Source organism: Triturus cristatus, chromosome 8, assembly GCF_964204655.1.
Source record: "Triturus cristatus chromosome 8, aTriCri1.1, whole genome shotgun sequence".
Lineage (NCBI taxonomy): Eukaryota > Metazoa > Chordata > Amphibia > Caudata > Salamandridae > Triturus > Triturus cristatus.
The window spans coordinates 117,920,710-117,942,802 of record NC_140591.1 but is presented as its reverse complement, the minus strand read 5'-3'; the positions used below and the strand labels follow the sequence as shown (position 1 = coordinate 117,942,802).

The 22,093-nt window shown below is 47.5% G+C and overlaps 1 protein-coding gene across 1 annotated transcript in view; it reads right to left on the bottom strand.

Annotated features, from left to right (window-relative positions):
- The window catches only part of IGSF11 (immunoglobulin superfamily member 11), a 545,901-nt gene extending 531,070 nt beyond the window's left edge, over positions 1 to 14,831 (bottom strand). The window contains exon 1 of the mRNA XM_085621149.1: positions 14,273 to 14,831. Coding sequence (XP_085477275.1) covers positions 14,273 to 14,333 — 61 coding nt within the window. The 5' untranslated portion in view covers positions 14,334 to 14,831. The remainder of the gene's footprint in view (positions 1 to 14,272) is intronic.
- Positions 14,832 to 22,093: the final 7,262 nt, after the last annotated feature.

Sequence of the window (22,093 nt, the reverse complement as noted above, 5' to 3'; positions counted from 1 at the left end):
GATTACTGTGTGTGTTGAATACAAACGTTATTTACATACATCATGTGTGTAGTCTTCTTTGCGACGCTCAGTGTATTTATTGTGCCTAGGGCCTCGCCCCAGCCAACTAGAAAGTGCCAGTTCCAACAGGCAGTGAGGGATGCCCTTGGTCAGAGAATCACCGACATTTGGAAGCATGTGGAGTGTGTGTTGAGAGGCGCGTGATGGGAATTGAGGGATGCCCTTGGTCAGAGAATCAGAGACATTTGGAAGCATGTGGTGTGTGTGTTGAGAGGCGCGTGATGGGAATTGAGGGATGCTCCTGTGCAGAGAATCACAGACATTTGTAAGCGCGTGGTGTGTGTGTTGAGAGGCGCGTGATGGGAAGTGAGGGATGTCCTTGGTCAGAGAATCAGAGACATTTGGAAGCATGTGGAGTGTGTGTTGAGAGGCGCGTGATGGGAAGTGAGGGATGTCCTTGGTCAGAGAATCAGAGACATTTGGAAGCATGTGGAGTGTGTGTTGAGAGGCGCGTGATGGGAATTGAGGGATGCCCTTGGTCAGAGAACCAGAGACATTTGGAAGCATGTGGTGTGTGTGTTGAGAGGCGCGTGATGGGAATTGAGGGATGCTCCTGTGCAGAGAATCACAGACATTTGTAAGCGTGTGGTGTGTGTGTTGAGAGGCGCGTGATGGGAAGTGAGGGATGTCCTTGGTCAGAGAATCAGAGACATTCGGAAACATGTGGTGTGTGTGTTGAGAGGCGCGTGATGGGAAGTGAGGGATGTCCTTGGTCAGAGAATCACAGACATTTGGAAGCATGTGGAGTGTGTGTTGAGATGCGCGTGATGGAAAGTGAGGGATGTCCTTGGTCAGAGAATCAGAGACATTCGGAAGCATGTGGAGGGTGTGTTGAGAGGCGCGTGAAGGGAAGTGAGGGATGTCCTTGGTCAGAGAATCAGAGACATTCGGAAGCATGTGGAGTGTGTGTTGAGAGGCACGTGATGGGAATTGAGGGATGTCCTTGGTCAGAGAATCAGAGACATTCGGAAGCACGTGGAGTGTGTGTTGAGAGGCACGTGATGGGAATTGAGGGATACTCCTGTGCAGAGAATCACAGACAATTGGAAGCATGTGGAGTGTGTGTTGAGAGGCGCGTGATGGGAATTGAGGGATGCCCTTGTGCAGAGAATCAGAGACAACTGTAAGCATGTGACGCGTGTGTTGAGAAGCCCAGTCGTGGTAAAAACAGTGAGGCCCTGTTGCCACTAAACATATCACCTGCAGGGCGTACTCAATAATTTTGTCCTATTGTGAAAGCACATGTGCAGAAGGGTAAAGAAACATTTTAAACACTCCCGAGGTGTGTGGCTTCAATCCCATGTCTTACGGTTATTGTTCGCCCTAAGGAGAGGAGAGCGGGCGTGTGACCGTGAAGGCCAAATCTCATAGGAGACACTTGTTCTCCAGCCGCCCGGGCAATGAAGGGTCAGAGCTCTCTTCATAACTGGACAACCTTCCCTTGCATTAAGGGAAAGCGCTGACGTCTCATAACAATTTGTTCTCACACAAGTAGCACAGATTCAGAACAAGTAGGTGGTACATTTAATTAAGTGGGTTCCACTGAAGGTACCTCGTTTACTCAGTAGGACATGTAAAGATGCATCCATTCATATAAAACCACATCCCTGAGGGCGAGCCACATATTAAACACGCTAATTAGTCCCTACGCCGGAACGCATTGTTGCACGCACAGCAACTCCCCGGTGAACGCCCGAGACGGCTGCCAGCGCGCGCTGCGCCCTACCCCCTACGTCACTCGCCACACACCACAGGGAGCTTTTTAGTAGGCCATTAAAACACGCCTCAGGTGTGCCGGGATGACAATTTGAGATGCACGTGGAATTAGGTAAACTGACTGATTCGGGAGACTGAATCTCCGAAGTGCTGGCTGTCCCTTGCAGGCATGAAGTGAGCAGGCAGGGAACAGTTCCAGCATAAAGAGTTCTTCCGCAGAGTAAACACGCCTCTCCTCCCCCTCTACTCAACCAGAAGCGGGAGTGACTGCTCCAGCCGGTGTGGCGGTGCCTGGTGAGGTGCTGGGACTCCCAAAGAGAGACACTATCAGCAGGGGCGTGGCTTTTGGGAAGTGTGGAGGGCTGTCACGCCTCCCTAAAAAATATATTCTGTAGTAAATAGATGGCTACATGTGCTTTCAGTCAGTTATGAGGAAGTGTCTGTCTGATTCAGGGCCGGACTGGGAACCACAACCGTCCCTGGCAAAGTGCTCGGCCACCCTCCCCGGGTGGGGGGAGGTGTGTGCCACTGAGCTCTTTGCCAGGGCCGGTTTTCGGCCGATAAAACGGCCCTGTAATAAAAACGGCCCACAGGAGCCCAAAACCAGCCCCCACCCGGGGGATTGCCCAGTGCCCGCTACAGCCAGTCCGGCCCTGGTGTGATTTCACCTGGGATTTTTTCACAAGCCCACACTGACAAAAAGCGCACTGCACACACTATCTCGTCTTTGTTTGAAGTCCTTAAAACTGTTAATTAGTTTGAAAAATGTTCTATTTTCAATGCCCCTAACAATACGCCCTCCTCTTTCTTTCCACTACCCATTAAGCCCTTGTTATGTCTTAAAACAAGATATCCCAGAGTCACTGTAGAGGAATCTGAAGCTGACCCCCACCTCCCCAACCTTATTGGCCTAGCTACGCCCTTGACTATCAGGGGGCACATGGACTGGCGCCATTTCTTATTTCGCATTCACCGAGTCCACCTTAGGCCTGCTCCTTCCCTTAAGTCTGCTAAACGACCTGGACACCAAGGTGAAAGTGTCCACACATTTGCATAAAGCAATGGCGCCGTGCACATGAGGGAACACCCCCTTGAGATCCTGATGGCGTAAAATGTGTGCTTAGGGGATCCTTACTTCAGAAGGGTCCAGACAAGCACCTGCTGCCTGATCTGGAATCAGGGCAGGCTTTAGGATGGTGCGACTGGTGCAGCCGCACCTGGCACTAACTTTGGGGCACTGTGTTTAGAAATAACTTCTAAATTTACAAGCACCTGCTGCAGAGTTCTCTGTGTGCCCATCAGATTTCAGGCAACAATAAAAATGTCAGGATAACTGAGGTGATTATTGTTCCTGCCGGAGAGAGATCATAGCGGAGAAAGAATGCGTACTATGCAAATCACAAAACTGTACTTTATGTGAATAGCTCAGTGGGTTACTGCTTTTGTCACAGAGATCCTTTCATTACTTGCAGTTTGTAAATTACAATCCTAATATAGTACAGTGAACTATGAACTGTCATTAAAGAGCTGCATGCAAACTGCATAATATAGGTTAGAGCACCAGTTGTGTTACATAAGAACACATTCATTTTTGCTATGTACAGGGAGATTATGTGATTTGCCCAGAATCACAGAATGTTGGGCGTCGTTGCCGAGACTCAAACATAGTTCCCCAAATTTGAGGTTGACCGCCCTAGCCGTTAGGCTACATCGTCTCCCCAATGTTGCTGAAAAGGGTTAATTTGAGTAGAAATAGAATCTTATTAGTAAAGCCAATCGCAACTAGTGCTTTAAAACAAATGAAATGTATGTGAGAGAGGGGCTATGGGGAGATGAGGGGCACTGTACGAGGGTGGAAGTGAGGAAAATAGGTCATTGAGGTGCCAAAAAATGGTTGCACAAGGCGCCACCAATACTAAAACCAGCCCTGTCTGTAATACTACTGGTGGCACATAAAAAGCACAAATACCTGCGGTGTGGCATGTTCTGTAACATACTGTCTTATGTCATTTGCTGTGGCTATCTCCAAACCAGGGGTGGCCAAAGTGGGTCCAGGTGGGCTAGATCAGTGACTGATTTTCAAAATACCCGGTGACTTTGTATGTATGAATTCCATGTTGATTCACTGTATGGAAACATGTCTGATGTAGATATCCTGAAAATCAGATATCCTGGAAATCACATATGAACCTGCCTCTCCTGAATCTACAGTGGACACCCCTGCTCTAGGCTCAGTTTGCAGGCTCTTCCCTTGCTCACCACCTGACCCTCTCTCCCTAAAGATTCATCTACTTATATGTATGCACGTTCACAGGATCACTTTCTATAAGGGTTCTAAATCCTAAATTTATCCATATGGTGACACCCTTCCTTTATGGCACAGGTTCAAGGAGACGTTTCTCTATTCTTAGAAAAACTGCTCCTCAGTGTCACTCTGAGCAGCTCTTACCAAGCTCTCTTACATAAATGGACAGCCTTCCTTTACATAAGTGGTACCATGTGCTAGCAATTCCTTAGAGGTCATGTATTTGCAGAGATATAACTTTACAAGTGCAGGCTCGTCAACAGTCAGAGGAAGTCCAAACGCATCGACCCACCAAAAGACAACTCCACTGACTGTCGATCCACATCACATTCACACTGCCAGGTAATCGACAAAGGTACACAAAAGAGGCTTGCATAAAAGGCAAACTGCTCACCTACGAAGGTCCATGCACAACATCATTTGCAGTTCTAGGAAGCCCAGAAGAAAAGGCCCTGGAAATGAGCAGCTACATGCACATGAAACCTGGCGGATTTCTGAAGCCGTATCACGGGCAACTTTATCGTTTACAACGCCTTCTTGCTACTCAATCAATTCATAGACGCTAGAGAGAGTTGAGCAATCTCCAACCCCAAAACTATGACATGATTTTATTGTTAATAAAGGGACCCTATTGCCTTACGTCCTTCATAAACCTTAATAGAGCAATAGGGCTGTGCGAACGTAGGACAGTATGAAACCACAAAACGCATGTCGGCTGTTCTATACCAGCCTATTTTGAATACATGATAATGAATTAGTAAGAATACATTTACTATCACATTTTGGACTTTAGTTTAGGTATTTTGCAAAAGTTGTCCACTGGTATGTCTCTCTAAACATAAAAATCTCAATAAACTAGTATTGCCAAGGCGGTAGAAGGCATTTTTTTTTGTAACGTACCCAATGCCAGACAAACTTTGTGTTGACTCCCCAATACCATTCTTTTCTTGATCCTTTCACATCACCCTTACCCCTCCATGGCACATTTGTGGAAAAAATAACTGTTTTGTTACCCACTAGTTGACTCTGCCATCTCTGCCTGTTATCAAAGGGTTTCCATTAGTACCCAACTCTAAACCAAGCCCTTAGTGAACTACATGCAGCACCTCAGATGTGTGAGTCTCTTGTTAGACTAAAATATGTTCTCTGATAAGTGCTCCGCCGCTTCTCAGAGCTAGTTCTGTTCTACACCAAAGACTTAGAAAGCTATACTTAATTGAATGGATTACTGCATAACCAACCATCCCAGCTCGTTTGTTGGATGAACAGCACAAAGACACAAAGTAGCGAAACCTGCATGATATAGTTACGTAATTGCTTTGGTGAACCATCTCCGTACGGTGAAGAACTTTTAGAAATGTGTGCTAAATATAAAACATACATTTCTATCTCTTAGAAACAGTCATGCATCTGGGATCCATCACCACGCGTGTAGAGACTCCTGATGGACCCAAGTGGAGGCAGGGAGCCGGACCTGGCCTTATGAGAAGGGCAAGGAAGGCTCCCATTGGACATCAAGCCAATGTGCCACTTGCTCAGGGGTGTTCCTCAGATGCATCGATGCCATGCCAGCTTCTCAATATACCTGTACATAATGCAAGGAATTTCCAGCTAGGTTTCCTCTATGCAAAATTGCATTATGCAGATATGCTAAACATTTAGCTGGGATCAGACCCTCCGGGGCAAATGAGGGGTTTCACTTTACTAGTTTTTGTGGGAATCATCAAAAATTGGCTGAGCACAGAAGAGACCAGAATAGAGCAATTTGATTCAAAGACTGAAGATGTCCTAATTTCAGCATCACTGATGGAGACCACAAGACATCAGAAAACACGGCTGGCTGTCGCTTGCTAATTCAGAGCGCAGCATCATACATAAAGTTGGTATATTTTTGGAACTCTGTCAACAAATAATTTGCTGATTGTCAGCTACGACTCTGACAGACGTCTTCAGTGTTTTTTTGTTTTGCACCTAATCAACCTCCTGATTAATCAGCAGGGAACCAAACGCAACTGCACAGGGATCTATAAATCAACGACACAACACTGGGCAATTGGTTTTAAGTTACTGTGTTTTCAGGACTATTGAACACATTCATTTAGACCTAAGAGGACCTCACCTTGATCTGATGGCTATTCCGTTTGCACCCCAATTCTCCATATTGAACCAAGTTATTCCATTTTGTGTATAAGGGAAGGGGGCAATTGTTGGGTGAGTTATGGAGTTTCTACACAGAGGTGTCTGGGGCAAATGGAAGGGAGGCTTCTCGGAGGTCAGAGATGGGCAGCCTGGGTGTCCCCCAAGAGTTGATGGTCACCGAAAATTATGCAGCCCTTAGTCTCCAAGAAACAATTACCTGCAAACCGAGGAAATGAAACAGATGAAAACAGCTCTGATCACATGCTGGAAATATATACAGTGCTAAAAAGTGGCGAGCAGAAGTGTCGATGGAAGATGACACATCTGTACTGATTTCCCCCCCAAAGTAAGGAGGTGAGACAGAGGTGTTCGAGAAGTGTATCTTTTTATAGATACCAAAGGACCCGAGAAAAGGGTGTCTGCTTGGAACCAGGAAATATCTCACTTTTCTTTACAATCAAGGGCATCCCGCTAAGGTTGAAATCTGTTGTTTCCCTGGGGTGGACAAAAAAGGCATACACAAACATACATGTGAATATATGCACGCGTGTGAATGCGGCGGGTCGACAGGGGGAGGTTGTGTGTGCACGTATTGGTGCATGGTGCCTTTCACCAATCTTCCCGACATATTAAGGTTTCACCATCTCCCCCATAACAGATAATGTGCACTCTGAGAGGGGGGAGGACCCCAAAGCGGGCCTGCGGGTACATTAAAGAACGCGCAACAATGCTCTGCCTGCAGCAGAGGTACATCCGGGAACAAAACGCAACTCCGATAACTTCAACACGATCCATGTTTCTGTGGAGCGCTCAGGCTCGCGGTGAACGGAAATAGAAACACACTTGGAAAAGAGTATGCATTTCAAAAGGAAGTGGAGGGTGGGGGGTAGCTGCCGAGGGAGAGCAACAAAGAAACGCGATGCGCTAAAAGCAACGGAACAACATGTACCAAGAGTCCAGGTGTCATGGTACACGTACACGCCTCAACACAAAATGCAGCCTCGCATGGGTTAAAAGGGTCCGGGCACCCTGAGGGCTAAATGAATGCATCATTGAATGAGAAACGCGTGTAAAAGCGCTCCACAAAACAGCGCACTGAATCGCAGGATAAGGCGACACGTGTTTTTGTGTAATTGTCGGAATCCTTATTTTTACGCGGCAGGGGAGCACCAAATGATGGTGTAGGGTCTAAAAAAATTATAGGGAATATTGTGGCAAATGTTTATATTTTTACCTCATCGTTATGTAATTTTTACACATGGTAAACTGGGCAAAGATTTCACCTCACCAGTTTAACAACCAAATCACGTCGCCACGTCTTTATAGCTAGAAAGGCCAATTGAATATACATGTATATTTTTTAAGTAGGGCTTGTTGTATCCTCCAGTTTTTACAAGTAAACATACTTTTCTAAACAATAGTCTATAGAAACTTTGAGGTCAATTTATTGAAAGACTGTATCAGGAGAAATAAGGGTCACACATGTTGAATAATTTACTAATGGAGCAAACATAGACTCTGCCAATATGTGATGCTTTTTATGGGACCATTCTCAGATTAGAATTTATATCTTCAATTACCTACTAAGTATGTTCTGCTCTCTGCTAGTTTCAATGTCGAAGGGGGTCATTGATGGACAGTTCTTCACTTTTAAATGTAGGGAGTTTGAAGGGCAGGATACGGTGTCACATATATGGCGGATGTCCCGCCTGCCATATTACAAGAGCATTATACCCAATGGCATTTGTGATATGGCAGGTAGGATATTCACCCAGTTTGGACACTGAATTATGTACACCAGACTCTAAATATGGTTTTAAGTTTGTATTACTGAGACCTCTGTGTATGAAGAAATTGTTCTCAGAAGTTTTGGAAAAGGAGTCTCAGAGTTAGACAGGGCAAGTATGCCATAATCAGTATAGGCTGCTAGTTTTCTTTTGCAATCTCCTATTTTTATGCATATGATATGCCTATTTTAACGAAAAGCACCCAACAATGTTCTATGTCAGGACTACAAGAATATCGCTAAGAGACAGGTGGGGAGATCCGGATGGCTTTTCCTTCACAGATGCCTGATCAGCTCGTTTGGTTTCTGACAGAGGCAAACGGTCAGCAGTTCCAGGAGCCTCTGGTCCATGGACTGGCACTGGGCATCAGTGGATGGGAGGAGAAGAGCATTGATCATCAGCAGGACATGTCAACCCCCCCCCCCCCCCCCGCCCCCGAAACCGGTCCCAGGATGCTTGTTTCCGGTCCAGGGAGGACCTGGCCTGGCAGTTCGGGCTGGACTGTTCCCATGAGGCACAGGGTCAAGACTGATTTGCATATGGCCATGTCTGAACTGGGGTGGCAGAGTGGGCTAAAGAACGGTGATGGATTAAACCCAGATCAGTTGACTGGGTGTGAGTGTTTGATTGGTTCTGATGCTCCGTCCATCACCACCCCCTTTTGTACCGCTTTGTTCGCCATAAGTTGGCAGGGTATGCTCAGACGTGAGTCCCTTGCTCACTTTGCCACTGGATTCAAGCAAGCCTGGCTGAAAACGGCTGAAATGCCAGAAACCTGTCCTAGGAAGCTTGTTTCCGGTCCAGGGAAGGCATGGCTTTGCAGTTCGGGCTGGACTGTTCCCATGAGGCACAGGGTCAAGACTGATTTGCATATGGCCAGGTCTAAACTGGGGTGGCATGGTGAGCAAACGATTGATGGATTTAACCCAGATCTCTTGACTGGGGGTGAATGTTTTGATTTGTTCTGCATTCTGTCCATCAATTGTGTGTCTTTTGCTTTCTCGCCCTAAGTGCGCCAGGTATGCCCAGACGTGGGTCCTGGGCTCACTGTGCCACTGGAATCAAGCTATCCTGGCTGAAGAGGGGTGAAACCCCGAAACCGGTCCTAGGATGCTTGTGTCCGGTCCAGGGAGGACCTGGCTTGGCAGTTCGGGCTGGACTGTTCCCAAGAGGCACAGGGTCAAGACTGATTTGCATATGGCCAGGTCGAAACTGGGGTGTCATGGTGAGCAAAAGAATAATGGATTTAACCCAGATCTTTTGACTGGGGGTGAATGTTTTGATTTGTTCTGCATTCCGTCCATCAATTGTGCGTCTTTTGCTTTCTCGCCCCCATTTCCTAGGCAGGACTTCCCAATCCAACATGGCAGTTCTCTAATTGCAGTAGGAAATAAAGAGCACTTTTGAGGAAGTGTCAATAGTATAACATGGACGTTGGATCACTTCCTCTTCAACCGTCAGTTTATACCGCTCTCGCTTAAGGTCTCATCCAAGTTTTCTTACCACCACATTCTTAGGGTTTTTCCCGACTGATCTCTTGCTGACGTTACTTATTTTTGTACCACTCGACAATCAGATTCCTTTCAACAATGGCTGCAGCAGGCATGTTTCCTTCTACACTTTTTTTGCCACAAAACCCCATTAGTACAACAATACATTTGAAGACAGTGTGATTTTGATTAGGATGTATGAAACGTAATTCATCCTTGGGTTAACTCTGAACGCTTGTGCCTTTCTATCATTCAAGTTTCACCTTCTTTCCCAGGGCACTGATGCTGGAACTCAAACTTTCGATTTTTGGATTTTTCTGCTAATGAAAGGTGCATGGACCAGCAAAAACTCCCGCCACTGACTGCCACTGACTATTCAACTCTGACCTATGGTGGATTGAAGACGAAGATCAAGGGCTGGCAGCTGGTCTGAGGTGGAAGGATGGGGAAATGTAACGGTAACTGCTGACTCAGCAGCGCTGCATAGAGTTATTATTAGGCACGTGAACGGTGCCCTAAATCTAACGCGCTCCGTTGTGATGCGATGGAGAGGGGGGAGGGGCAGTACTCTCTATGCTAGGCTTTACGGAGTCAAACTGGCTTTACGAAGTCAGTCCGAAAGCAGGGAAGATGGCAACGGAGTATGTCTGTCACCGGAAGAGGCACAGCACTCCATTTAAGTGGAAACAGCCTGCAACTGTCACGTGCACCCTTCTGAGTGGACTCTCACGGACAGTCTCTCCTGTGAGGGCCAGTTGCACCAGAGTCGCATTACATACCGTTGCTGCTGTTACTCAGCAATTTTACACCAACACCCAGCCCAAAATTAATTTGCATATTGTCACGTTTGCTCTGGTCGGTTCATGAAAATGTCGTGGTTATACCGCCCGCTCCTGGGCTAATAGATGCAACTTTTTGCCTCCGAGTCTGGGTGCAAATAGTGTATTCAGGCAAGTGTGGAGCTACATTCTGCCACGCCTCGTACGGTGGGAGCCAGGAGAGAAGCTCCAAGCCCTGTGGATGCCATGCAGGGCTGTCACCTTAAGCGGCCCTTGTGTTAGCTTACAATGGTCTGAGCGCCAAGAAGTGGAGACCAAGCGCCAGTGGAAGTTCCTAGGGAGCTGGCGCGTGCTTGGGAAGCGTCATTCTATAAGAAGCCTTGCCTTGGAGGTGCTCCTCTAGGGCTGTGAAACCCAAGGCTCTGTTTTCAGGTCCACAGAGTGCCATGCTAGCCCCTCGAGCCACTGATGCTACAGTAAGTTGTCCTGAGTAAGACAGTGGCATCCCAGGGGAGGACAATCTGAGGAGTGCCATGCCCGGCGTGCCAAGCTAAGGGATCACCAATCACTCCTTGACTATGTCTGTCCCTTTGGCCCTATGCAGCGCTCCGCAGTCTTTTGTACATATCTGCATCTGAAACAAGGGCGCCACACAAGATGGTCTTCACACAGGGGATACCTCAAGGGGGTGGGGTGTAGAAGACCATCGGTAGTCACGCTGAGCTGTGCCATGGGTCTCAAAAGAAAGGATTCTATAACAGGGGTTCAGGAATGACTGGATACACATCAGGCATCTGGAGTCACGGATTTCTGTACCAAAAGGACTCAAACGAGGCGCTGGGATACTTGTGGGCGCGAGCCTAGGATTGCCACAGTAGAGGGTCTTCAGCCAAAGATTGCCACACCATGAGACTGCGAGCCAGAGAGTGCCTGGAGGGTCTCCCCTAAACGAGGGCCACATCAAGATGCCTCCAGCCAAGGTGTGCCACCGTAGGTGCTCTCCTTTCCAGAAATGCCATTTCAGGTGGTCTCGAGCCATGGAGGGCCGTAGCAGGGGGCACACGCCAGAGTGCTCCCACTATGGGTCTTGAGCCAAAGGGGGCCAGGCTTAGGGGTTTTGAGCCAAGATCACCACACCAGGAGAATATAAAAGAAGAGTATGAGGCAAGGAGGTCCACACCAGGTCCCTCAAGACATGAAGAGACTCACCAGGTATTTCAAGACATGAAGAGACACACCAGGAATCTTAAGCCATGAAGAGACACACCAGGAATCTTGAGCCATGAAGAGACACAGTAGGAAATCTTGAGTCAAAGAATGTCTGACCAGCGAATCTTGAGTGAGGGAGTGCAACAGTAAAGAGTGGCAAGCCAGAGATTACTGTACCAAGAGGTCTCGAGCCTGGGACTGTCAACAGGGTCTAAGACAGATACCACACAATATGCCATCAACCTAAGACTACCATACCTGAGCGTCTCCACTCCAGAAGTGCCATATCAGGGTGTCTCATACCAGAAAATTACACACTAGAAGAGCCTGATCTGAAGATGCCACAGTAATGGGTCTGGAGCAACGGAATTCCACGCCAAGGTGTCTCGAGCCAACGAGTGTGATATCAAGGTGTCGCAACTCAAGCCAAGAGTACCACGCTAGGGCATCTCGGGTCAAATATCACACACCCATGGGCCTCAAGATATGGAGCTCCACCCCAGAGAGCAGCTCCCAGCCCCTGGGGCTGGAGCAGATGTCCAGCACATGGCAGTCAGAGCAGATTCCCAGCACATAGAGGCCACAGTAGCTCAAGCTGCCAACACACAGGAGTCAAAATAGGGAGCACCTACGGGTGAACACAGAGGATCATTCAAGATTGCAGATGAGCAAAAGCCCAGCACACAGGGGTCGCAGCAGATGCCCAGCACAGAGGGGTAAGATTAGTATGATACCAAGCGCACATGGGTCAGAGCAGGCACCCAGCACACAGGGGTCGCAGCAGATGCCCTGCTCACAAGTGCCAGAGCTAATGCTCAGCGCACAGAGATCAGAGTAGATGCCCAGCGCACAGGGGTCAGAGCAGATACCCAGCGCACAGCAATCAGAGCAAATGCCTAGCACATAAGGCTCGCAGTAGATGCCCTGTGCACAAGTACCAGAGCAGATGCTCAGTCCACAGGGGTCAGAGTAGATGCCCAGCGCACAGGGATCGGAGCAGATGCCCAGCGCACAGGGATCAGAGCAAATGCATAGAACATCGGGGTCGCAGCAGATGCCCAGCGCACAAGGGCCAGAACAGATGTCTAGCGCACAGGGGTCAGAGCAGATACCATGCACAAATGGGTCAGAGCAGATGCCCAACGCACAGGAGTCAGAGTAGACACCCAACACACAGGGGTCAGAGCAGATACCCGGCACACAGGGGTCAGAGAAAATGCCCAGCACACAGGGGTCAGAGCAGATCCCCAGCACACAGGGGTCAGAGCAAATGTCCAGCACACAGGGGTCAGATTAGATGCGCAGCGCACAGGGGTCAGGGCAGACACCCAGCACAGAGGGTTCGCAGCAGATGCCCAGCACACAGGGGTCAGAGCAGATGCTCAGCACACAGGGGTCACAATAGATGCCCAATGCACACTGGTAAGAACAAATGCCCAGCACACATGTGTCAGAGCAAATGCCCAGTTCACAGGGGTCAGAGCAGATGCCCAGCACACATGGGTCAGAGCAGATGCCTAGCGCACAGGGGCCAGAGCAGATGCTCAGTGCCAAGGGGTCAGAGCAGATGCTCAGTGCCAAGGGGTCAGAGCAGATGCTCAGAGTCCAGGGGCCAGAGCAGATGCCCAACGCACAGGGGTCAGAGCAGATGCCAAGTGCACAGGGGTCGGAGCAAATGCCCAGCACACAGGGGCAGGGCAGGTCTCGTCACAGCCCCTGGGGCTGGAGCAGATGTCCAGCACATGGCGGTCAGAGCAGATCCCCAGCACATAGAGGCCATAGTAGCTCAAGCTGCTAACACACAGGAGTCAAAATAGGGAGCACCTACGGGTGAACACAGAGGATCCTTCAAGATTACAGAAGAGCAAAAGCCCAGCACACAGGGGTCGCAGCAGATGCCCAGCACAGAGGGGTAAGATTAGTATGATACCAAGCGCACATGGGTCAGAGCAGGCACCCAGCATAGAGGGGTCAGAGCAGTTTCTCAGCGCACAGGGGCCAGAGCAGATGCCCAGCTCACAGGGGTCAGAGCAGATATCCAGCACAGAGGGGTCAGAGTAGATGCCCAGCGCATAGGGGTCAGAGTAGATGCCCAACGCATAGGCGTCAGGGCAGATACCCAACACAGAGGGGTCAGAACAGATGGCCAGCACACAGGGTTCGGAGAAGTTGCCCAGCACACAGGGGTCAGAGCAGATGCCCAGAGTACAGTGGTCAGAGCAGATACCCAGCACACAGGGTTTGGGGCAGATGCCCAGCTCAGAGGGGTCAGAGCAGTTCACAGGTGGCCCACCAGCGCACAAGGGTTAGTTACAGCGGAGCACGTCCACAACAGACAGCGACCAGAGCATGTCACTTACGGCCTAGCGCCGCGCCATGCAGTCAGAAGTTTCTCAACACCAAGGAGCAGAGTTGACAAGCAGACAGGGGACGCAGCACAGACGCTCTACAGCACCTAGAAGTGAGAACAGCGCGCTACACCCCAGGTTTTAGCATGTGGCAGCTCCAAGGCGCCCCAGAGTCAGACCAGAAATCTAAGCCCTTCAGCACTCAGCTGTCAAGTGACTCTCAGGTGGGCACAACTTTGGTGTAGCCTTTTGTTAGCGAAAAGGGACAGCTTTGCTTCCGAGACACGCTAACATGGCCATGCAATGAATGCGCTTCATCTAAAAACCCACCCTGAGCCGCATTCCCATGGTGGTGGCCTCTAGTGCGCCGGCGGCAGGAAGTAAAACTCCTAAATGTGGTGCCTGGCAGCAGCCATGCCGCGGGGACGGTGCCACTTACCTCCCAGAGCCAGGAAGAGCAGGAGCTCCAGGCTGCAGCGGACACCCTCAGTGGGCTTCATGCCGCGCGCACCGGCGGAGGGTGGGGTCCTTGCTGCTTCTCAACCCCGGGCTGCAGGTGCCAAATCCAGCGGTGAAACACCGGGCAGAGGCGCCTCACACTCTGCCCATCCTACTGCCAATCCCAGCGCTCGTGCCAACTCGAAAGATGAGCGAAGAAACAAAGGATACCACAAAAACAGAACAAAAGCCAGGTGCTCACAGGTGCCCTTCCTTCCTCTAGCAAGGGAGCGGGCACCTTTTGTGGAACCGTATATCAGTGCACCTGGCCGTGCTTCCGCTGCGCGGTCTGTCACAGCTGTCACCCCTGCCCGACCCGTGCCCAGTTTGCGCGTTAAACGCACAATGCGCGCGTGCTACTCGTGGTGCGTGCCCAGTTTGCGCTTTCTGCGCAGCCCCAGTTAGTCTTCCAGCCTGAGGCGCTGGCTGTTGCCGGAATCGCTCCTCGCGCTCCTGCCTCGCGCTGTCCGCCTCGCCTCGCGCCTGTCCCGGGACCGAGCGGCACGTGCTGAGTCCGCGGCTCCTCTTCCCAGACAAACAGCCTCGCGCCCACCCCGGCCGTTTCCCTGGGCAACCGAGGGGACGCCACGAGCCCCTGTGCTTCGACGCTCGAGCGCTGCCTGCTGGCAATGCTAGGGAGACCCTGCGCACAGGCTGTTTCAGTAACCCATGCTGGCTGTATTTGCATTGTTTGCATTCTTGCATTCCTGTAGTTCATATATATTCCTGCACAGTACTTGTAGCATGCATGCATTGTAGTGGCATTGCTCATTTCCTGCTTGCATGGCACTGGTATTGCTTGCTATTGCTCCACATGTTACAATAAAATTTCAAGTATATCCTCTATGAGCACCACGCAATTGTTTCCAGGTAACGCGCAGTAATGTGCGTGCGATCCTGCATTCCTAGACACGGGTCTGTGGTAATTGCCCTGATCTTGCAGGTATTGCTATGCACACAATGCACGTGTCCTCCTGAATCCATACACTGATTCTGCACTGAATGCTCAGTGTTGGGACAGAAAAGTCCTCTGCATGGTGATGGACATGCACCCGTACCCTCTCCCCAAGTATGGATCACTAACACTGGTTTTTGCTGCCATTGGCAAACACGGATCATGCATGTGTGCCATGACATAGGCCTGTCTCACGGATTGGGGTCTTGTTGGACCGGGAGGAGCACCAAAAGCGCTACCCTCATAGTGGTGAAAGACTACTGCCTTCACCAGGAGTTAAGCAGCATGAACACAGACTTTGTAGTTGTTTGTGAATGGTGTATTTTTCCTGTGTGTTGTAATAAAATACTTCTCTTTTTCCCTAAAAGTGAGTATTTGGCTGGACAATGATTTATTGTTGCTACTGCACTCAATTTGAGTTGTGAACCTGTGTTCACTACTTTATCCACAAGAGGCACAACTAGAGCCAAATTTCGGGTGGGGAGGGGTATTAAAAATGTCGGGGGGGGGAGGGGGGGGCAATTCCTCCAGCAATAGGCAGAGTGGAGATGAAGGGGTGAAAAAACAACAAAGCATCGTTAACACGTAAATGGTCTTTTAAAGACCTGTGAAGTACTCGGGTGCGGCTGCAATAAGCTCAAAAACTGTCTCTGTGTGTGCCCGGGAAGCTGTCTCAGCCCGGGCTGACACACACGATGGGGGAGGCCTGCTATCCACCAACGCTTGCCCCTCCTCCGCCTCCTCCCCTCGAGGGAGACTTCGACTGCTTGGACCACGCTAAACCTGAAAGTCAAGTGCAGAAAGGGTACTTGGACCAGTTGCTCAGGATCCATAGTAAGTCGGGCCCCAGACCATCAGGAGGAAAAGGCCTCAACCTCCATGGTTGGGCCCTGTCAATCAATCAAGCAATCAAAAATGATAAAGCGCGGCTAATCACCCAATAGGGTATCCAGACGCTAGCCGGTCACAGAGGCTCATTCGAACAGCCAGGTCTTGAGGGCCCTTCAAAATTCCGGAAGCTAGGTGATGGTCTGGAGTTGCATGGGCAGGCTGTTCCAGGTCTTTGCTACAGTGTGGGGGAAGGAGCTACTTCCACTTTTGCTTCGGTAGATGCGGAGGGTATGGGCAAGTGATAGGGAGGTGGAGTGTAGTCTCCTCAACGGTTGGTGGAAGTTCAAGCAGTGGTTCATGTGGCGGGTACTTTGTTGTGTTGGGACTTGTGTGCGTGGGTCATCAGTTTGAATTTGTATCTCTTCTGAACGGAGAGGCAGTGGACTTGCATGAGGTGGGAGTGATGTTGGTTCATAGGGGAAGGTCGAGGATGAGTTTGGCTGCAGCGTTCTGGATGGGCTGAAGCCTCTGTGGCAGGTGTGTGGCAAATCCTACGTAGAGAGCATTGTCGTAGTCCAGTTGGCTGGTGATGAGGACCTGGGTCACAGTGCGTCTTGTTTGCACAGGTAGGCACTTGAAGATCTTATGTAGCATGCATAGAGTGAGAAAGCAGGCTGAGGAGATGGCGTTGATCTGTGATTTCACAGTGAACTTGTTGTCATTGATGATTCTGAGGGTTCTGGCGTGGTCGGAGGGAGCGGTTGAGGGTCCTAGGTCTGATTGCAACATGAGTTGTTTCTGTCAGTCAGTCAAAATTACTTTATTCGGTTATTATTAAAAACCATAAAAGTATGTTAAAAATAGTCATCAACATTACAAGTTTAAAAAGAATTATTACATAAAATCATCCATAAATATAACATAGTCGCAGTTCCTAATATGCATATTTCATTATAAAATACAGACAGTATAAAAACGTTTCATGTGCAATGGGGCAAAAATACATAGCAAGATCCAGACATATAAACCTGTTTCAGTCGCTACTTCCTTTTTTTTCCTTGCTCTAACTGCTGCTACTAAAAAGCTAGAAATGCTGAAAGTTTCCCAAGGATAACTCAAGAACTGCAGGTATAGCTGGTCTAGCCTGCAAAAAACCTTTATTCTTTAAAATTGGAAGGATATAACGCCCACGTATAGATAAATAAAAATTGCAGAATAAGACAAAATGCATAGTGTCTTGCCTTGAGAAACAATCAGATGAGCAGGGACCCAGGTCATCTATCTTGGCCCAGCCTAAAGGATCAGCCAGAAAAAAATGTAAATAATTAAACCTAAATCTCGTCAAAAGAAAACGATGTTGGGGCTTGGTGACAATATCCAAGTAAGGCTCCATAAAATAGGAAGTTTTTAGGAGCTGGTGGGCACGGACAGTGGGTTTCAATAATTCCGAGGCCTCTCTTTCTAATGATGCTATGCACTGAAAAAATTCCTTGGCGCACACAAGATCTTTTTTACATATATTTTCTGGGCTGTCAAACAAGTTTGGTCGACCTAACCACTCCGTCGTGCTTTTCAAATCTCTCAACCATGTACGTGCCCTATCTAGAGCCATGCAATCTCGTATGATCTCTTTATTTCACACCAAATCAGGATTAGACCAGATCGAGATCCATTTAAGAATGGGAGACATTTTAATCAGATCAGAATCATAGCCGAGGCCCACCTCTTGATGGATTATATACGAGGATATAGATTGGGGGACGGAGAGCAGGCTTCTTAGAAATTTATTTTCACCAATTTGGAGCTCTGTGCAGTTATTATAACCCCAAATTTCAGAGCCATACTTCACAATAGCGGTCCTCTTGGCCTCATAAATATTCAACAAGGCCTGCATGGGCCTGGCGCCCAGCCTTCGGGAAAAGTCAAGAACCGCACCTGTTGATCTAGCCATAGCAATTCTCTTCGCCCTCCTTTGCGGAACCCATGAACACCTATCATCAAATAGGATGCCCAGGTACGAGAATGTGGGGACCTAAGTTAGTTCGATCCAACCACAGCAAAACATTTTGGCTACCTTTGACTTCCCTCCCAGGCTCACGATATGTGACATGGACAGGTTAACATTTAAGACTAACGAGCCCATAAAATTAGTGAAGGCGGTCAACAAGTGCTGCAGCCCCACGGCTGTACGTGCTAATAGTGCCGCATCATCTGCATAGAGCAATGCAGGAATCAATCGGTTCCTTACATAGGGAATATCCTTAGCAGAGGCAAGATGGCGAACGTGCCGCCGGTTGTGCTGGACGTGTGAGCTGAAACCTCTCTCACCGACACCATAGGATATGGAGTAGCGGATAACTCCGCTCAGTAATCGGCTGCTTTTGCTGTTCGGAGCTCTTTTAAAGCTCAAGCTTTCTCTCTTAAACCATTTAGGAGCGAGATTCTCTGTTAAATGCTAAAAAAACGATAAAACTTTGAAAAACTGCAAATACGGTGAAGAAAAAAATACCTTCATGTTGGAGGCAGTTACAGCGCTGCTGAAACTCCGTAGAGCCTGGTGGGCGGTAACTCGCACAGGTGTAGCCGGTTTGTCACGAAGCAAGCACCAGCAGAACATCGACTGCGTTCGCTCGGAGAACTTGCAGAGACACACGATAGCTCCTAAAACTACGCGTAAGCAACGCGGACAAGAGGCTACAACAGAGTGTGAGGCACCAACTACCAATATTGATCAAGGTGAGAGAACTTTAAACGGTACTATTACAAAGAAGAATGCAAAGGGGACTCCTGCTAGAGTGAAACAGACGATAACTGCCTTATTTACGGCCTCAGAGCAAAAACAAAAGGGGCAGGCTTCAAAGGCTTCAAAAGCTCGGCAAGAATCTCACCGGGAAGATTTAATGGTAGCGCCGCAGCAGAGTGCCAATGTTTCCGATACATTAATACAAAGTATTCATAGTGATTATGTGAACCCAGAAGAGCAGTATAATACTGTAGAGAAAGAAGGCTCTACGTTAAATTCAGCTGACTTTAATATAACGGAAAAACCTTCCCCCCGAACGTCTGCTAAGACAATATCGGTAGTGGCTGCAGAGGCTGAATCTGTGGATTTCTTCTAAGTCTCAGAAAATTCAGCCTCTTCGTGTGAAGATTTAGCGACACAATATTCTAAACAGCTCAGTTTAGAGGGGGCAGAGAGCGATTATGATGAGAGTGAACCAGCTGATTTTATGGAAGAAGAGAGTCCTGTAACCGTCAGAGGCTTGAGTGATGTGCACGCGTCAGATGGCGTGGAAGATGTGCCAGATAAGATTACGTTAACTACGATATATCAGACTATTCTCAGCCATATGGATAAAACCGCATTAGAGAGCCATAAAATTCAGAATTCATGTCGGAAATTACAAGGCTCTATTCGGAAGTTAGCTAAGGCACAGGCAGATTTTGGGGAAAGATTCACAGAGGTGGAAACTAGAATTTCCAATATTGAGGACGAGCTGGTCAAGCAGAAAGCGATAACAGAAACTTTAAGCGCCAACAAGGAGGATTTACTATGGAAGATGGCTGATTTTGAAAACCGCGCTCGTCGCAATAATTTAAGATTAATGCAGATTCCTGAAGAGAAAGAAGGCCAAGATCCGCGCAAATATATAGTGGAACTTTTTCAACTGGCTTTTCCGACTTTGAACAAATGGGACTGGGAACGTGAAATTGATCGAGCTCATAGGTTTCCTTTTAATCTTTGACCCGATCAGAATTCAACTAAAATTAAACCAAGACCTTTCATTGTAGCTTTTAACAGCTTTCGCGCCAGAGAAGATGTATACATGAGCACTCAACCTAATAGGAAATCTATGGCGGAGGTATTCTCCTTTTTTTTTGCCACACCTGATTACTCCAAATATACAATGGATAATCGTTGGCAATTGCGACAGCTGGTGCATTTATATCAAACAAAAGGTGCCCAAGCCTATATTATGAACCCAGCAAAACTCAAGGTGGTTTATAAGGAGAAAATTTGCTTTTTTATAAACGTTGGGGCAGCAAAAGAATATTTACAGTCCTTGAAGGATTCTTAATTTTTTCTTAGATTTATGGAATCGGAAATTTTGTCAAAATTTTATGTGTATTTTTTTGGGGGAATTATTAGAGTTAGTAGTGCTAGTTTAAAAGTATCACTGATTCACAATCTTCTGATTTTTGCATTCTGATATGCAATCTGGATAGTTTTTTTTTCCCTGTGGTGACGGTAGGGGGGATATTCAGTTCGGAACCATCGATAGGACCATAAGTCCTGAAGCCTCGTTAAGGGGGGATAGGCGGGGGTTGCCAATTGAGGGAGGGGTAGAGGGGAGGATCGGGGAGGGATGGAGAAGGTGGTGGGCACTAGGGGTGATAAGGGTTAAGAGGGGAAAAACCATGGTAATTTCTGATGGCAATTGTCAAGAGGAAACATATAGTGGCTGGAACATCAGTTTATGTAGAATAAAGAATTCATTACTTATTATGAGTAGGTATGATTTGAGTACTTTGAAATCAACATTGTATGGCGCGAAATACTAAAATATGCTCATTTAATGTATCTGGGCTTAATCAATTTAATAAAAGAAGGAGAATTGCAGCCGAAATTCGTTTTATTCAACCCGACATCCTTTGCTTGCAAGAAACCCATCTGGCATGGGATAATAGGAAACTTATAGCTGACTTAGGATATGTTTTAATTTCGGCCACTCAACAAACCAATAATACTAGAGGGGTAATGATTTTATCAAAACCCGGCTATTGTGAGGCAGTTCATAGTCTAACAGATAAATGGGGTAGATGGGCGATTTCAGAATTAAAAGTGGGAAATGGATTTTTTACTTTATGTTCAGTTTATGGATCTAACACTGATGAAGCTGAGGTTCTGGAAAACTTGAATATAGAACTTGCGAAATGGCGATCTCCCTTAATTATCTGTGGCGACCTTAATATCAATTTAAATAATGTGGAACTTGCTGCTGGTTTAGAAAATTATAGAGGTCGTAAACCACGAGTTTTCAAAGCTTTATACGACTTGGTCACCGATCATGGACTGGTGGATATATGGAGCAAAAATTACCCGATGTCCCCAGGGTATACCCACTACTCTGCTCCACATAAGAAATTTGTCTGTTTGGACTATTTTTTTATGTCTACATCTATTCATAGCGGGACTAAGATTCAGATATTTCCAAGAGTTACTTCTGATCACTCCCCTATATTAATCAATATTTTAATTTCAAAAGAGATATACAGAGTAAGAAATTTTTCATATGATAGAAAATTGTGTCTTGATGAACAATATAAAATTTATATGAATAAGTGGATATTAAACTTCTTTAATATTAATATCGGGTCGGCTAATATTCTAAGTGTATGGGATACTTTTAAGGCCTGTTTCAGAGGAGAGACGATAAGCTATGGTTTGTATAATCAAAATAAACTACGATCTGACATGCGAGAACTATATAATAAGTTAAGGATCGCGGAGGTAGAGCTGATTAATGAAATTGGGAAGGAGAATAATTTACCCAGTATACATAAGGCAGAAGCCAAAATCGCACGGTGTCGTACGAGCATAACCGGAATTTGGACCCAAGAGATTGCACAAAAATATCTAATTCATAAACGTCATATCTATGAATATGGAGAAACTATAGGCCGGTCTTTGGCTTTACGCCTAAAAATGAACTCCACTTCGCGTTCAATTCCTAAATTACAAGATCAGAAAGGGGTGACTCATGAGGAACCGGGGGAAATACTAAATATATTTCAACAGTTTTATACTGATTTATATACTCATCAACCCAACTTGGTTGAAGATCAAGATTGGGAAGAGGGGATGTTTAACAAGCTAAATAATACTGATTCGCAATTTTTGGATACCCCCTTTTCTATGGAAGAATTAGAGGAAGCAGTCAAGTGTATACCTTCCGTAAAAGCGGCAGGCCCTGA